Raw genomic sequence first — 18298 nt, 5'->3', positions numbered from 1 at the left:
TTTTCAAATGCATTTCTATACTAGTTGTTTATTCTAAGTTTAAATAACGGAATCTTTTTCCACCTTTATTTTTCCATTGTTATAAATAGAGGGTGGAGTAGATTATAATTGCTTAATAGAATGATTACTCATTTTGTGTCATTGTCAATTGCCTCTTTGCAATATTTGTCATATATTTCTTTTGTATTTAAGAATCCATGTGCAAGGATTTGTCGGAAAGATTGATCACGGTAAATCTAATATATTTTTTCAAATGTCAAGTTGGGCATACATTTCCAAGGTATTAATGAGTCGATATAACAACGAGGTGGCTCCAAAGATAGACTTTTTGTGATAGAGAGAACATCATGTTGAGTTCCTTTCTATAAATGAATTTGAATGATGGTATAGACACCATATTTCTAGAGATGTTGAGATTTGGTCAAACTAGGTTTACCTCCCTCTGAATTCTTTCAACTATGTTGATGGGTGTTTTGTGACCACACCAAGATAGAATAAAGTTTCCAAAGGGCGCTCTATCCTCTCTTGAGCAAACACCCCTCGTATGCTAAGATTGCAAAGATCATAGAGGCAACTCCAAGGTTCCTACTATGAACTTGGGACTTTATGTTGGATATGAGCTCGTTTGGCTTGATGTGATATGTTGGTAACACAAAGGGACTTACGTTTGAATCGTTCTCACTTCTTTTGCAATGTTGGCTAGACCTTCTTCATCGGATATTGCGATCTCGTGATGCTTCTTCTTCGAACGGACACAACTGAAATAAGCTAAAATTAAAGGGGAAAGGGTTAGAGAACCCTAATTCTAATCCTAAGGACAATGATATCAATGGATAGTGCTCCAATTGACGAATTCCAAATAAATCAGGTTTTGCTTTGCCAAGATCAACTACAACTCCACTAGACTGGTGCAATCTTCCAAGGATGCAACGGGATTTTCACATCAAGAAAGTGCATTTGAATACCCAAAATGGCGCAATTCAAATGACTATCCACAGTCAAACTTAGCACAAATTTAGTGGCTCGGGCTAACTTTACACTGCAACTTATAATCAACAAGATCCAAAAAGTATGAACCTTGGAAATTCATCAAACACCATTACATTCTCCATTGAAATCAAAGCACTTTATCTAACAATTGATAAATTGGAAGAACACCATGCAACAAGTTGAAATAAACATGAATCCACCATATCTTCAATGAAATCAAATTTTATTTCTCCAAGTTTTACAATGATGTCTTCTCCTTCTCCTACTCCACTTCTACTCTAAGGAGCAAGAGCTCTTCACTTCTAATGAGCTAACTATCTAATGAATTACAAATGAGAAGGCAGGGCCTTTTATAGAGATCCTCCCACAAATGAACGGCCAAGATTGATTTGAAATCAAGGGCCATGATTACACCATGCAAACTCTAATTAGGAATTTGGCCAAAATGAACCCTTTGTAGCGCCAAGTAGTGAACCTATCAATTAATAAGGCATCACGCCCATCATGTATTTAATGGCCCATCACTCCAAATGAGGTGCCCATTATGCATTAAATAGCTCACCGCTCCATTATGCATTTAATAGCTCATTGCCCAAAATAGGGCGCCTACTATCCCTTTCCTCGCAGCCAATGCAATGAATCTGATCATGACAGTTGGGAGACGTTTGATTGGCCGAAGAAGGTGATGGGGTGCCACCTCAGCACGTTGGACGCCATGTGAACCCAATGACTCATCACGAGGAATATTCCATTTTGCATCATTTTGTGATCAAGTTTCTAACTTTGATTAACTTTTTTGAAATTATATTTCCTTGATCATTTTCTTCCTTCAATGTGCTTGCTTGGGAATTCACCTTCTTGGAATATCTTCCCTTGTCGACGATTCTGTCATTCTTGAAGTCTTTCACACTTGAACTAGATCTCAAGAACTTTAAATGTTTTCCTTGAACGTCTAGAACTGGAATTCTTCCTCCTTGCTCTTTCCTGACTGGGATCTTGCTTGGACTTCCAAAGGAAATTCAAGATAGTTGTAAATTCTTCTCATTTGTACTCGCTTGAATCTTGAGGTCTTTCAACTGGCATTCTTTGGAACTGGAATTCCTCCTCCATGAACTTCCTAAGATTGGATTTCTTCTTGAACTTGGATGTCATAAACTACATCTACTCATCTTGGACCTTCGTGCCTGTTGACGTCATGATGTCGTCTTTGGATTGGATAGATGAATTCTTGATGTTTTATCATTTTCTAACATTTTGGAGATGGGCACATTTGGAGCCTAGAGAAGGAATTTCTCCATACTTAGGCAAATTTTTGGGTTTCCACTTCTGACGAATCCTTGAGCACATATCAATCCTAGAAGGAAAATTCCTTTCCTTGTGAAATTTTGCCATTTCATGTTCTATGAATGCTTGGGCGTGTTCTATCCTGAAGGAGGAATTTTTTGACACAATCATTTTTTTGTTTTCCAAGAATTTTGTCGTCTGGAGTCCGAAGGAGAAGAATTTCCAACACAACCAATTTTTACTGTTTCCAAGAATTTTGTCCTAAAGGAAGGAATTTTGGTCATGAGGAAAAATCCCTCCTCAACTAAGATTTTGCGCCCCAAGAGCCTACCTAGGCGCATTTTGGAGGTGGAGAAATTTCCTCATGTAGGGAAAACCCTCCCTACCTTGGGATTTGCACCCGAGGGAGGATGGGCGCATTTGAGGGGTAATGGAGGAATTTTCAAGTTTTGGAAAATTCCTCCACTTCATGAGGATTGCGCTCACTCCACTGGTCTTGTCCATTTCGAGAAAGGTGAAGGATTTTTCAGATTTTGGAAGATTCCTCCTGTTATTGGGAATTGCACCCAAGAATAGACTTTTCCATGCTTTGTCATTTCGAGAAGGATTCCGAGACAGCCAAAATTTCAATCACCTGCCTATTCTTCAACTTTTTTGGACTTAGAACTAGATATTCAGGAACGTTCTACCGTCAATGCCTTGCCAGTTGCCAAAGATAGACTGTCCAAAAATAGACTTACTAAAAATAGTAAGTTCTTCCAAACACCAAACTAGGGCACACTGGGACATAGTAAAACTTACTAAAAATAGACACTGCTAAAAATAGTAAGTTTGTTTAAACACAAAATCAGGCCAATCCGGGCTGCAATGAAACTTACTAAAAATAGACTTGCTAAAAATAGTAAGTGCTCAAAATTTGCTCAAATTTCACTAGTAGCTTCCTTTAAGGGTTCTCTTTTCAAATCTTTGCTCAGATTTCACAATGCCCTAGGCTACTAAGCTCATTTCTAAGTCTAAAGGATAAAAATCCTAAAATAGACATTACATGCTTCCAGACAGCCAAATTTCTCCAAAACACTTGCAAACTTAGCCAAAATTTGTCTATTTGTCTTTCATTTCTTCATATCAATTCTCAAGGTTATCCTGACACTTAGCCAGATATCCATCATTCCATTCCTCTGCACGTGAATTCTTTGTTCTATCACTGCAATCTCTTCCTTAGATGATGATATCATCCACTCAACGATGCCCTCCTCTCAGCATCCAAAGTCCTGCTCCCCGCAATGTACCTGAAAAAGACAAGGAAACGTTGTGAAATACAAGTATCAATCAAGTTCATAGTTAGCGAAATGCAAAGTTTGAAGGATAAGGCGATAAGCACAATGCATTTCTCAATACATCAAAATCCTAATTCTCGACTTGATGACAATATTAAGACTATATCCTATCTCAATTGTGTATATTCTTTAAGAATCCATTGCCTGCATAATCATTTCATTACTTTCAAAGATCAAAATCCAGATTGACAAGACCTTACAACTCATTCCTTATGGTTGAGAGACGACACAGACTACAGAAGACTTGGCTTATTCAGCAAAAAGAGGAGGTCCCCATTTGTGATGGGGCGATGTGTGAAAACGTCACAACAAACCGCAAACTAACTTTCTACACTGAGCATGTCAGACCTTAGTACAAAGGATGGTGTACAAATTAGTATACAGAGAGTGTAGATGCAAATATGTAGGGCAGATTGGTGCGCACCTTGGTGCGGGCTGGTCAGTACACAGACGGTGCAGTGCGGATGCAAGCATGAAAGGAAGATCTAGGGCTGTTTGTGTACTGACCTAGACATCTGGATCTTGTTGTTGTTCATCCTTGTCAGCCTAACAGATAAGTGTGTAATCTGCCTATTTGTGAATAATTCATAATCAGATCCGAGGATCTATTCTGGCTGGGTTTTTCCTCCTAGGAGGTTTTCCCAAGGTAATGGTGTTTTGTCGTATGGTTGTTCATTTTACCTACTTATTGTTTATTACTAATCTGTAACTACTTAACTAACTGCAAACAATCTGAAAGTAGATATTAATTTCTGAATTTTGAACTTACTGTTAATCTGAAAGTGGAAAAAATCAAAATGGTATCACAGTCAGGTTGTACTAATTGTAATCAAATCTAGCATCCTGTAGCCTAGATCTTGCTCTTTCTTGCTGTCGTAAAATTGATGACAAGTTCCAGGATCAAGGAGAGATTGAAAAGGTTTGCGATCAAAAGTTTAGCATGGTCACATCTTGGTCCTGTATGCTTGAAGATCTGACTCTTCAGCGTCATTCAAACTAAGTATTTTTTGAGTCATTGCATTCTTGATTGCAAGATATATTATACTCAGCTTATCCAAAAGATTGAAGTATCATCGTTTGGCTGACCTAGTTCTAGGTCGTATTGATTTTATGATTCTAATTGCCTTAGTTGGTAGACTTATCTAATATAGAACATTATTTAGATATCATCATGATCTTTGATTTGCATACTCTTTTTGTTAGAACTTAGAAGGTATTATGTTTGAGTGTTGCAAGGTATTATAGATCGATTCTTCATTAATGTTTTGATTGGAATCAGGAATGTCTTGGACTCATCATCCACAGTTGTCATCTATATGACTATGATCTAAATACTTGTTATGTTCTCTGCATATGTAATTTAGATATTGTTATTATGTTAAATAATATGGACTAGGTTCTATTATTGACTTTTGATCTAAAAGTTCTAAGTATTCTTGTGATGAATACTTATATGCATTCTGAGTGAGTAGCTATGCTTGGTTGAGTTATGTTTTTTTTTAATGATCTTCATTCATGACTTGAATTCTACTTGACATGAACGACTTATGGAGATGTGTACAGTCATGAGGAGCTAATGATTGTTTGCCTTGGCATCATTGATATAAGTATACCGACTGAGGTGTAGAAATTTTATGTTCTATTAATTATGGAGATGAACTCTTAATGAACAGATCGAGATCACTTTGACTTAATATTTTGGCCTATGTGTAAATAGGTGTTCGTGATAGAAAAGTTTAGTTGAAAGATGATCTGCAATCATATTCATAGTATGCAAGGGTTAATGCTAGTCGAAGAAACTTATTTCTCCTGTCTATTACACAACTTTGTAGTTCATATAATATAGATCTTCTTCATGTGCTTTTTGACATATGGGATTCTTCTACTATCCTAAACTACCTTGAGATCTGTTTTGTTTTGATCAAGTATAAATTGTGCTTGGTGGTTAACAAAGAGTATAACTAATGAGTATTTTATTAATATCATTTTGTAGAATGATGTTGTTGTTAGATCAATTTTATCAATGCTCATTTGTTTTGATTTACTTCTGATTACTTTCCTCTGGACTGAACTGCAAATAGATGAACTAATGGATATTATGGCTGCATTCAATCTTTGGTCTTTTCTATGTTCTTTCTTCTGATTTGAGTGAACTACTACTTTCATTTATTGTTACACCAATGTTATAAATTGTTCTAGTAATCATGTGTTTCAGAACATAGCTTTGAGATGTTCTCAACCTTCAAATCTAACCATTGATGTGAAGAATGAGATCTACTATAAATGTTTTATGAAGAAGTTATGTGTGGCTCCTTGTTGCTTTAGAAGTGTATTAAAGATCCCTTTTGCTCTTGATGTTTTAGTGCAAACCTCTTTTTTGTTTGGTTTTGTAATACCAAAGATAATGATCAACTATGGACCTTAATGGAATCTTGAGTTTTGATAATTGTAGATTCATCACTTCTCCTGTAAGAGGTTGATGGGGCACGGTTGGCTGATTTGTGAGGTTTGAGTATTCTTTATTGTGCTTACTCCGTCGTCTGTTCCAAGAGATTGAATTTGTATCTTGTCTTACTAACATTGCATAATGTTGCTATTCATTGGCTGAAACTATTATCTACAAATCTGTGATTCTATTTGTGGTTCCTCTTTGAAAGATTTCACAATTGATCTCTTAGGATTTTTCGTTTTCTATTGATGACATTTGATTGGCAATTTTGTTGTGTAATCTCTTGATGGAAGTTATCTTCATCTTATCTCAATAATTGTGCTATGGGTCCACCTTATTGATTGAAAGATAGATGGACAGGATCTTTGAGATTGACATAAAAGATTGATTGTGCAGAAGTTAAGAGGGAGCGCCTCCTTCTGAGTTTGGTATACTCTAACTTATGTTGGTTGATTACCTTTTGATTATGAGTATTAGCATGAAATTTTTCTTGGGTCAAGCAGTTTTTAATTTCATTATGATTGAACTGACTTGATGCTTAAGTGTATGATTTCCTATCCTTGAGTACAGGAAATTGATTGGATCTTTCAGTTGCTTGGAGTGCTTCTAAAACAGGGCATACTAATTCTTCAAGGGAAATTATTGGGATTGGCATACACTCGAAGGAAGTTCGAGTGCTTTGGAAGCTGTGATTGGACACAGCTACTACTGAGAGGGAGTTCCAGCTACTTTGGTATATCTTGAGTATGTATTTGTTCTTCACCCTTCCGGGCAATGCAAGGTGAAGATTGTACTTTGGATTTTATCATTAAAAAAAAAACTTTGTCCTTGTTGAGAGGGAGTTTCAGATTCTTCAACTACCCTTTGCGAGCAATGCAAGGTGGAGTCACCCTCTGCGGGCAATGCAAGGTGATAGTGGTTCTTTTGAGATGGTTGATCTCTTCCACCCTCTGCGGGCAATGTAAGAAGGATCCACTCTATGCTTGTGTGCTAGATGGAATCTCATCCTATGCGTGTGTGCTGGATGAAAGAGGTTCTAGATCCACTCTATGCTTGTGTGCTAGATGGAATCTCATCCTATGCTTGTGTGCTGGATGAAAGAGGTTCTAGATCCACTCTATGCTTGTGTGCTAGATGGAATCTCATCCTATGCTTGTCTGCTGGATGAAAGAAGTTCTAGATCCATTCTTTGCTTGTGTGCAAGATGAAGTACTATGGTTTATGTAACTTCATTCTATGCTTGTGTGCAAGATGAAAGATTGTGATATTCTGATTTTACATTCTACTCTGAGAGAAGATTGAAATGGAAGTTCTCCTTCATCCTTAACAGAAAATGAATGGTGGGTATGCATAATGGATATCATGGAAAGAGTCCATGATGTATGAACATACTTCTGTATGTATTCATGGATTATAGGTGTGCATGTTAAAAGTTGGATTCATTCTCTGCAGGCAAGGCAAGATGAACATTATAAAAGGGATCCATGATGAGCTATCATTATGTGATTTGGTTACGACCTATTATTTGTTATTAATGGCTACTTGTTGTAATCCTCTCTAAGAGGGAGTGTTGTAATTGTTGACTAAAGCTCGGATTACAGATTACTCAATGAATGTATTATTTAGGGTCGGGCCCTAATCATGTAACCTGGTTGTAAGATTATTTTTCTCCCTAGTTAAGAGGGAGTGTTGTTTATTGTTAACTTAGGGAGTAAAATAATATTGTAATCGGATTCTAATTAGAATCTGAATAGGGCTGAGCCCTTCTCTCCATCAACACGCCAAACACATAAACTTAACGTGTGCACACTCCTATAGGGCCGACCCTATATCAGGAACATGAAGCGTGGGAAAAGAAAATAATAAAAAGAAAGAGGTTGGCGCCAAAACTAATATTGGGCTGACCCAATATTAGTTCCCCTTCCACATATAAATAAGGATCCATTTGTATGCTTTCATTATTCATTTTTTTTATATCAACACATATGTGAACTACCTCTGCAATTTTGGTGCGAAATCTGATTGAAGGTGAAATACATCTGCTGCTAGTAGGCGAAGTATACTTGCTGCTGAGTGAATTAACTTCAGTCACTAGGGCAAGTTTACCATACAAGTATAATGCAAAATATCTCTGCTCATAAGAGGGTGCGCGATTATCCTTCTAAAGGTGCGAACTGTGTGTGCACTTGGAGCTTCCCAAGTGTGAAGAAGTGCAGACCTTAATACAAAGGATGGTGTGCAAATTAGTATACAGAGAGTGCAGATGCAAGTATGTAGGGCAGATTGGTGCGCACCTTGGTGCGGGCTGATCAGTACACAGACGGTGCAGTGCAGATGCTAGTATGAAAGGAAGATCTAGGGCTGTTTGTGTACTGACCTAGACATCTGGATCTTGCTGTTGTTCATCCTTATTAGCCTAACAGATAAGTGTGTAATCTGCCTATTTGTGAATAATTCATAATCAAATCCGAGGATCTATTCTGGCTGGGTTTTTCCTCCTAGGAGGTTTTCCCAGGGTAATGGTGTTTTGTCTTATGGTTGTTCATTTTGCCTACTTATTGTTTATTACTAATCTGTAACTACTTAACTAACTGCAAACAATCTGAAAGTAGATATTAATTTCTGAATTCTGAACTTACTGTTAATCTGAAAGTGGAAAAAATCAACACAAACACCCATCTTTCATGGCATAGATCTCATGGGCAAGCTCACATCACTAGTTTCTTTTCTACCACAAACAATTCTTCGGCCTTGAATGTTAAGGGAGAATCTATGTAGAATCGAATGCTTTCTAGGATGTCCAATACAGCCCCTTAACACTGCACTTCCGCGATGAGTATTCTTAGACTCTATTTTAATACTCCTACAAAATTGAGGATAATATCATTGGCTCCTTCAATGCATCCCAAAATAAGATGCTTGATTATTTTGTCACCTCACTAGATAGTCTTCATCTGCTACCATGGCTTTGCAAGGTCTTCCCCTGCACATTAAATTATACTTATACTAGTTTGGGGATCACCTATTAAGGTTAACCCCCATGTATTTATTGCTTTGTTTTTCCTGCTTTTCTTGCTTCATTGTAGTTGCTTTGAGACCATGGCCCCCCTTATTGAATTTGCTTTGAGTTGTGGACAGTAATATAATGCAATTCTCTTTCTTTTTCAGAGATAATACTATTCACAGCATTCACTCTAGTAAACAATACTGTTCTTTGTTTGAGTTTGGTAGTAGCCAGTGCAGATTGGTCAAGCCTGTTAAATTTGTCATCCTTGGGTCATGCCTTTTTTTTTGTGAAGTAAAACTCACACGTTTTAATCCTGCTGAGAAATTTACTTAATTAGTTTATTTGGATGCCATGCATGGTCCATCATCCCTCTTTTACCATGAGAAATCAAGTACTTAATTTTAAAGGCCTCATGCCTATCACCTAGTTAATTGTGCATTTAACATGTTTATTTAATCTTCTTGTTGCAGCAACAAAGATGGTTTATAAGCTATTGAAGTGAATCTAACGCAATAAAAAGAAAGTAAAAATATCTGCGTTACCCAGGGACAGGGGACGTCCCTATAAATTCTGCATATTGACTGTGAATTTCGACAATGAATTCTATAAGCAATTTGACTTTGACTCTCAATTTAACACAAATTTGGCATAAGAATTCTGCTAGTTCTTATATGTTAAAGTTCTATAATGTATATGTGCATGCTTTATCCATGTTTCATATAAATCTATATATTTTAATTTTCCCTAATTTTATATAGTCATCACCTAGCCGTCCCCAAAATTGACAAAAAAATTTACCATCCCAGAAGCACATTTCCTTATCCACTATCGTCCCCATCCTAGAAACTCAGGGTAACATAGAAAAATATAAAATTTAACTACTAAAATTTAATCTTTCAGTTATTAGTAGTTGAATTTATTAGTAGTGTAAGCATAAGATTGTTATTATTAATAGTTGAAATTAATTTTTTTCACGCTCATGTTTATTGCATCTTATTGACTTTTTTCTTTTAGTATGTGTAGGATAATATTTTATTTTCAAAAATTTTCGTAAGTTTTATTTCCCTTCCTACCTTGTTTTCCATGCCCCACAATGCCACCTCAACCTCCCCGCCTATTTAGTGAGCAAGCTCTGCAATTTGTCACAGTTTTTCCCCATCCTAAAGTGTGATCCAAAACATTGGTGCAAAAAGCTTCTACGTAGTTAATACTAGAAGCATTCACAAAAATTAAACTTAAAAAAATTGAAACAAGGGGACCTAGAAGCCTAGGCCTGCAAAGACCTGTTTGACTTTGTAGCCAAGCAAGCGCTGTGGGCGACTCTAGCACACTTGGTGCATTTTTTTATTATTTATTTTTAAACTTTTACTTCATAATTATGAATTTGAAAATTTTAGGCCAATTTGACACCTGCCATGCGAAATGGCCAAAAGGATCCTTTTGATGCATTAGACATGCCAAATGGGTCATTTTTACATACCCAATGTGCCATTTTGACACTTTAAACTCAGACAATGCTTTCAAAAATACAATCTAACTAGCAGGCTCAAAACAAAAAACCCATTCCAATTGTACATTTCATAAAAACTGAAAAAGCGTGATTTTGGGTGTTTGATGCACTTGAGGAGATTTTGGCAACTTTCATATGGTTTAAATTATCAGGCCCAAAACTCTCCTGACTTCCTTCATTCTTGATTGTACCTTGATTTAATGATAATGAAGAGACCTCACAACATTTGTGTGGTTTTTAACACATCCAGAACAAAAAACAAGACCGATATCATCCCAAATTACCAAAACGGGTTTAAATAATACTAGCAACAAGAGTAAAATTGATCATTTTGGTAAAAGTACAACATATCTTTACACTGTTGTCTTTAGAATATGATAAGAGTTCTATTGTGTATCTTCATAGTGATGTATCTGACATTTTGCATGAACATATAAATTAACTGCATAACTTCTATTCTATTTCTTTGTTTATAATTATTTTTGGAACAGTTGGATGCCATGGCTATCATATCCAACACACTTAAATCTTTGGCAAGTAGCTTGTCTTAACCATACTAAATTTTGTTTTATTTTAGATTTACAGTGTTTTATTTTAGATATATTAGTCCGAAAATATTTATATCTGGATTGCAAGCCAATCTTAAGTGTTACACTGTTATAGGTTACATATGTTGTTAGGAAGCCCAGGTTTTCATTTCATAGCAACTTCTGAGCTTCCTTGGTTAAAAGGTTTCTATACATTTTAAATTTGACCCTATTTTCGAGCCTTGTCACGATGATTCTGGTGTATGTATTGCATTATGTAATATGTGAATAAATAATACTGCTTCTAACTGATTTTTTCAAAGTGCAGAGAATATGAAAACTGAGGAAAAATATCAAGTGAGAAGTGTAACCCTATACTGAAAGCAAATTGCATATACATAGAAGAGAATTTCCATTCATTAGAAAAAATGAGAATGAGCATTTATTTTCTGTGTGCTATAGAAAGTACCTTCCCAGTTGCAATCCACATGGAGAGATCACTTCTAGACAATTCAGAGTGCAATTTGCTCGGATTCAAAACCACCTGCCTGCCTTTAAAAGTTCAGGTTCACTTACGATAAATCAAGCTGTCTTTGTAATATGATACCTAAATAATTTTAAATTCACATAAGAATTCATGGATACAAGTATCCAATAATAAGAAAATTATCGCTGCCTTCCAAACAAGATCCTGCAAAAACCAAATGGAAATGAACTAAACCACAGAGATTCGGGAAATTATTCATGAACTCAAAGACAAGTGATTGATTCCAAGAAAAATTTATGAATGCTCCATTACTTCATGTAAGAACATGAAAACTTCATTTCACGTTAATTTACTTCTATGAAATAAGCAACCATTAAAAATTTTGAAAATAAAACTAGAAAGATGAATATTTTCAAAACAGAAAATGAAGTCCAATAAAGCCAAATGATAGTTATTCCTGAGAGTGAAAAAGGCCTTTTGGCTGGAAGAACAATGGTCGATAAGATGGCTAGGGCTTGCTAACCTCCAATGAGTTAGGAGTCTATATTCTGTTTCAACATAGAACTTAGATGTTAAGCTTCCCTCCCCTTTGACCTAGACTGAATTTGTTGCAAGAAGATGGGGAATTAAAGGTTTACAATGTACCTATGGCTGATATCAGAAAGGAGTGTTCCATTGACCAGGATTTTCAGGCCTCTTTCAACCCACCATTTACAGAATTTCTGCTGTGTTAATCAAAAGAATTGTTGCTGACTAGGTCCTACTGTGTTGGCCAAGAAAATATTCTGCATTGATTGGTTTGGTGTTTGTACTTTGTTGTGCTCCCTAATTTGACCATTGAATATGCTATGTTGACCAGAAACTTTGGCTGTTGCCTGGTCAGATTTGTTCATGCTTGGTGAATTGAAAATTTTAATTGCATTTTATTATGAGAAAAGTTGTTGTACTTGAATTTCCACGGTTTTGCTTTAGTCTCATATTAGATTTGTACACTCTATTGTTCTTGTTCCTCCCTAGTTTTTAGTAGGTGACTTTAATCCTATTGTTAGCCTTAATAAGAAAAGAGTGAGGGCTGAGCCTCTTAGCTCATCTTCTGCCATGTTGAAGAAAAACATTTCCTATCTCAATCTAGTCGATGTATTTCCAAGAAATGGAATCTTTACCTAAAACAATCATAGGTGTAGAATTGAATTTTGGGTTCAATTAGTCTCCATTTTCAAAGATTTGGGTTGGAAAGGATCTGACCGTTGGCCTATCATATTACATTCCTCAGTGCACTCAATTCCAAAAAACCCTCCATTTATATTTCAACTAATGTAGCTTCAAGACCCTAATTTACGTAAGCTTATGGAGGGATGGCGGATAGAAGGGAAGCTTGCGTTGGGTACAGCCATGTACACCTTCAACCATCTTCAATTTGGAAGTACAAGCTTAAGTTCTACAATAGATTTTCATTTGAAAATATTTTCCTAACTAAATTCTCCTTCAAGATAAGCCAAAGAGAGTCCCATATAAGATTAAAGATGAAGGCATGATCAAGGAGCTATTGCTGGGAGAAATCTTTAGAGTCACCTTGCACATAAGCAGATATTTGGCCATTAACTTATTTTCCATATATTTTCATTAGCTAATTGGCACCAAAAAACGTAAAAATAATTAAATGACTAAGTTGTCAAAAGTTGTTTTTTTATATTTTTATATTGATAGCTTATTTTAATTATTCAAAAATTGACTTTTAAGTAGTGCAAAAAATGACGTGTTAGGTTCAAGGGATGCAAAAGTGACCTTTTTGCACACTTAAAAATGTTTTTTAAGTAATAAAGTGGATATGGAGCCAAAAAGAAAAATTAATATTTTATTGACCAGGAAAAGTTATAGAAGAAGCTGTGAAGAGAAAGGGTTGCCATTTTTCATACCTGCTATTTGTTTTGAGGAGTTTCAAATTTTCTTAATTCTTGAAGATGAAACCCTTTACAAATACTAATTTCGGGGGCGAAAACCCTCCTAGCTAGATTCAGTGATTTCATCCTGAAGTAACAACTCTGCCTACAAGTGAAGACCATTCAATTTGCTGCTAAAAGATGGATGTATTTGATGAGTTTTGGTTTTACTAATATTGTATATGTGATTTTTCAGTTTCTGGAAGTGTGTGAAGCACTAAGAAGGGTCGTACTTGTGAGACTCTAGTGGTCATACCTGCGATACCTCATTGGATGTACTTTCCTGCCAGTCGTAACACAGATGATTGCAGATATAGTGAGAGTCTAACATATTATTTCTTGGTGTTCTTGACATTATTATCTACATTTGCCATCCGTAAAAGGTGTGGGAGAGTTTGTGGCTCTTCTTTGGGGTCGTACTACCTCTTAAGTGAGTTGTCCAGCTTGTTGCCTTGGTTGTACAAGTGTGAGAGAGGAAGCGAGTAGAAGGTGAAGCAACTACCTTTTGAAGTCATTTCCTTCTTGTTGGGAGGCACCCTACAGTTGTTTGATGACCCCTAATCTTCACATGGTGGACAAATGAAGAGTTAATGAGATTTCAAGACCTTTGTACTTGTACCAGCTATACCAATAACAAAAACTCTCTGTTTCAGACTTTTAATGTTTGATTTCTATTATCAGTCTGATAAAGTACTATTCCAGTGTGTGTAGATGTGTTTAGTAGAGGTTTTGATTGTGTTCCCATTAGTTTATCAATTTGGTTGTGTTGGTGTGCTTCTGGGTGGTGGTTTTTGTGTGTTGAAAATGAGTTCCAGTTCCATTTTGGGCATGATATCTGTACCACAGAGTAATATCAGTCCTACATCAGCCTCTTCCTTCAACTATTAGAGGTATTCTTCATGTTGGGTGCCTGATTATATATTTATCAATGTTATTTGGCTTTATTCTAGATATTGCAGTAGTCTCATTTTGAAATCAGACTTTATATCAGTTTATAACAGTAGTTTACTTCTCCAAATATCAATTTGTAAATCTCAGATGGAAATTCCACCGAAGGCTATCATTTGAATGCATTTTCATATTGTAAGTTGGACAATTTACTGCCAACCATTATAGTATTTTCATTCAGCCAATTTGACATGAACAAGTTGGCATTGTCAACCATTTCGGTCTGAGTCAAGCTTAAAAATTATACTAGTGGATTGCATTACATATACGTAGTCCATCAAAGAGGTGTTGATAGGCTCACTCTACCGCCTGCATGTCAATTTACACAATCTATTGAAAGGGTGTTGATTAGGCTAGCTATACCGCCTGCATGTTTTGGCTGGCTTGCCACTGTAACATGGTAATTGCATTTATTTAGATTAGTTGTGTTGTTGGAGGCACTGCATGCTCTCACCCTGCCCACTCCAGGATTTGGGCAAGCAAAAAGTGTTGAAGACATCACATTGCATCCTTTTATATTACAAAAATAAAAAATAAGTAGGGTGGATTGTTACAGTGGTATAAGAGTTGGCACTCTTGCTAGCTTGTGATAGAGTTGGTGTTCTTGCTAGTTTGTGATTTTTGAGCTATTCTTGTCATGCAATAATTGTCATCTCATGCGTCCAAGTGAAAAAGAAAACAAATACTACCAGAGAGAGGCAGAAAACAGTTTCAGTTTCCTCATAATTCAGTTCAGCAGTCAATTCCTAAAAATGGTATTGAAAATCAAACCTTTGAAGGCGACCAAATAGTGGTAGTTGAGAAGAACAAGGGAAATAAAGGCAAGAAACTTGAAATGGGTGAAACTCCTAATCAAAGGGCAAAAAGAAAATTTGAAGTGATGATGAACATAATGGCCTAGCTGATTACAAAAATGCACCAACACATGAACATACCCCAAAAACAAAATGGTGATGAAAAGTACATCCAAAAATACAAATCAACATGTAAATAATGCAAATCAGTCCACGATAACCACTATGGATTCCACAGTTATCCCATTCTAGTCAACCTTTATCTGAAGAGAAGAAAAAATCCATAGACCCAGGCTGCAGTGTTGATAGTTAATGAAATTATGTGCACTATGTTAAGTACCGAGCTCTTCCTCAAGACATTTGGAATGAGTTGTCCCTTAACCAGTTTATGGATCAGAAGAGATCTAGAAGTGGAACTAGAGAAGAACAAAGGTCCCAAGCTCAAAAAAGGGCCTACCAGAACGCATTGGGAAAATTAACACTTCCCCCATTTGATGGAAATGGAGAAAGCACAACTCGTGCATGGATTCAAAAGTTGGACACATACTTGTCCTTGAGACCTATGGCAAAAGATGAGGCCATTAAATTTGCAACTCTTCATCTTGAAGGAGTTGCCCATGAGTGGTGGGATCATGGGATAGTTACTGATATGAGTTTTGCAAGAAGTTGATGGACAAGTTTGACAAAAAGGACCCAGAAGTGAATTTCCGTGAGTTGGCTCAACTTGAGCAGTATGACACTATTGAGAGTTATATTACTGATTTCCATAAGCTTCTTGTTATTGTTCCTAATGTCACAGAAAGAAGATTGGTTAGGTTGTCCATAGAAGGATTGACGGAGAATTTGAGTAGCTTGGTCAAAGCCTTTGAGTCTGCATCCTACAAGAGACTATCAAGAGCACTGTAGCTCTTGAATCTACTCTTCCCGAGAAAACATTTCAGAAGAAGAGTCTCCCATCCAAAAAGCCATTTCAAAAAATGTATCATCAACTAAAGAGTTTGCCACCAAAGTTGGATGAAGAAGCCAAAAATCAATTGAGGAAAAAGTTACGATTCACATGCAAGGAGCCTTTAGTTCCTGGTCATAGGTGCCTTGAGAAAGGCTATTCACTGCATAGAAGCAATTTTTGATGATGAATCAAAATCAGAAAATTCAGAAAAGCAAGCTGATCCTGAGGAAAATGATGAAGAAAATGTAACAAAAAAGCCTTGTGAAGAGAAGACCATTGAAGGTACATTTACCCAACTTTCCAGTACACGAAAGTATGATCCTTTTAGAATCTGTGGTATTCTATGTGGCCAAGGAATCACTATGTTTATTGATTCTGGAGTCATTCAAAATGCATTAATGAAGGAGTTGTTGCTAGAAGAGGTATAAAAACAGAAGAGTTTGAAAGTTTTGATGTCAAAGTTGTTGTGGCTTCACTCTCCAATGTGCCAGAAGAATTCCTAAGTCAAGTCTTTTACTTGGTAATTTACTTGGTAGTTATGATATGAAGAGTGATTTCTATGTGATGAGTATAGGAGACAGTAATGTTGTGTGTTGGATGTCCAATGGCTCCACTCTTTGGATGAGATCACTCAATTTTTTAGACCATGGAACTAAAATTCCATGGTGATGGTAGGAAGGCGGTATTAAGGGAAATGCCCAATAGAACTCGTGTGGTTACAGCCAAAAGGATGGAGAGTTTATTTCATCGTGACCAAGTAGAGTGGGCAGCCCATAATTGATCAGGCCTCACATTTACCAAGAAATAGGAGAGAATATCATGTAGATGTTCAAAAAATGTTGGATAAGCACAAAAATGTTTTCAGTGGCATAGTTCCAGGAAGAACACCAGATACAAGAATAGAGCACATTGTAATGTCCCTTTTTTGCCCCTAGTTCAGTATGAGTAGGAAATTCATTTTAGTTAGGGTTTCCTTCCATAGCCATGACAATTTTTTATGTAGATATATTGTATAAATTCTTACAAAAATCAAATCAAATTTAACCGTTGAAAGTACATTTATTATATTCTCTTTTTTAAATCTACAATATAGCTTTTCATAAATCATTACAATAATATCTGCAAGGAAATATTCTGATTACATAATATGAATTGAATCCTAACAAATTGATGCAAGGGCATCCCTCGGCAATTAGTAATTACTCTATCTTGCATGCTTGGAACCATTCAATGGTCCAGCAGACCCTACATCACACTAAAGCACCCTTTTTCCATCCCAATTTTGAGAAAACGATCATGTTGAACATTCTATTAAGATGATTAATTAGAATTCTTTTAACACTCTCAAAATTATACCACCTTGTTATCTTAATATTTTAATTTTCCAAAAACAATGCAATGTGTACTAATTTCTTCATGATATGTGCTCTCTCAGCTGTGAGACCATGTGCAAGGCAATCTCGTGGGCTCTCACTCACAACACCCCTACCGCCCTATCTCCTCCAACCCAACCCAGGCATGTTACATATAGAATCTGGCCAGTGTAGACTACAACATTTCATTCAGACTCAAAATTCAGTGTCATCATCTTTGAATTGTGTGATCTTTTTGAGAAGCATGCAATTGTGACATTATTTTCTTCATGGTATGTGCCCTCTCAGCCATGAAACCTGATGGAAGCCAATCTCAAGGTTTGTTGTCCATGACATTTTGTTAAGACCATTATTTTTTCATATAGACACAGAATTTAGTGTCATTTCCTATAAATTGTCTAATTTTGGAGAGGAACACAATGGTCCAACCAAATACCCTATGGTTTCTGCCCTATCACTAATGACACCAAGTTTAAGCTGATTTTGTGGTCTCCTGCCTGCAACACCATCCAAAAGTCGATTTGTAGTTACGTACCTAAGACACCATGTCAAGTGCCTAAGTGAGAGGAATACAGACACATGTTACATGATCATGCTTATATGCATGTCAAGATATCAAACTAGAAATATACTCATTTCACCCATCTGCAGTTGTATAGCTTGGGTATTTTCTCAACACACAAGATTGTGTAATGCTTGGGAG

The 18298-nt window shown here is 36.3% G+C and overlaps 1 protein-coding gene across 4 annotated transcripts in view; it reads right to left on the bottom strand.

Annotated features, from left to right (window-relative positions):
• Nucleotides 1-18298, bottom strand: part of LOC131046218 (protein ARV 2) — a 79052-nt gene that overhangs the window by 52848 nt on the left and 7906 nt on the right. For 3 of the 4 annotated variants that reach the window (XM_057979905.2, XM_057979908.2, XM_057979907.2), the window contains 2 exons: nucleotides 11750-11795; nucleotides 11574-11656 (listed from right to left, as the gene is read on the bottom strand). In XM_057979905.2, the coding sequence (XP_057835888.1) occupies nucleotides 11574-11656; nucleotides 11750-11795 (129 nt within the window). The remainder of the gene's footprint in view (nucleotides 1-11573; nucleotides 11657-11749; nucleotides 11796-18298) is intronic. The other variant, XM_057979906.2, reaches the window with a different exon arrangement.

The sequence above is a fragment of the Cryptomeria japonica genome, chromosome 2 (genome assembly GCF_030272615.1).
Source record: "Cryptomeria japonica chromosome 2, Sugi_1.0, whole genome shotgun sequence".
Classification (NCBI taxonomy): domain Eukaryota; kingdom Viridiplantae; phylum Streptophyta; class Pinopsida; order Cupressales; family Cupressaceae; genus Cryptomeria; species Cryptomeria japonica.
This window is presented reverse-complemented; position numbering and strand designations above follow the sequence as displayed.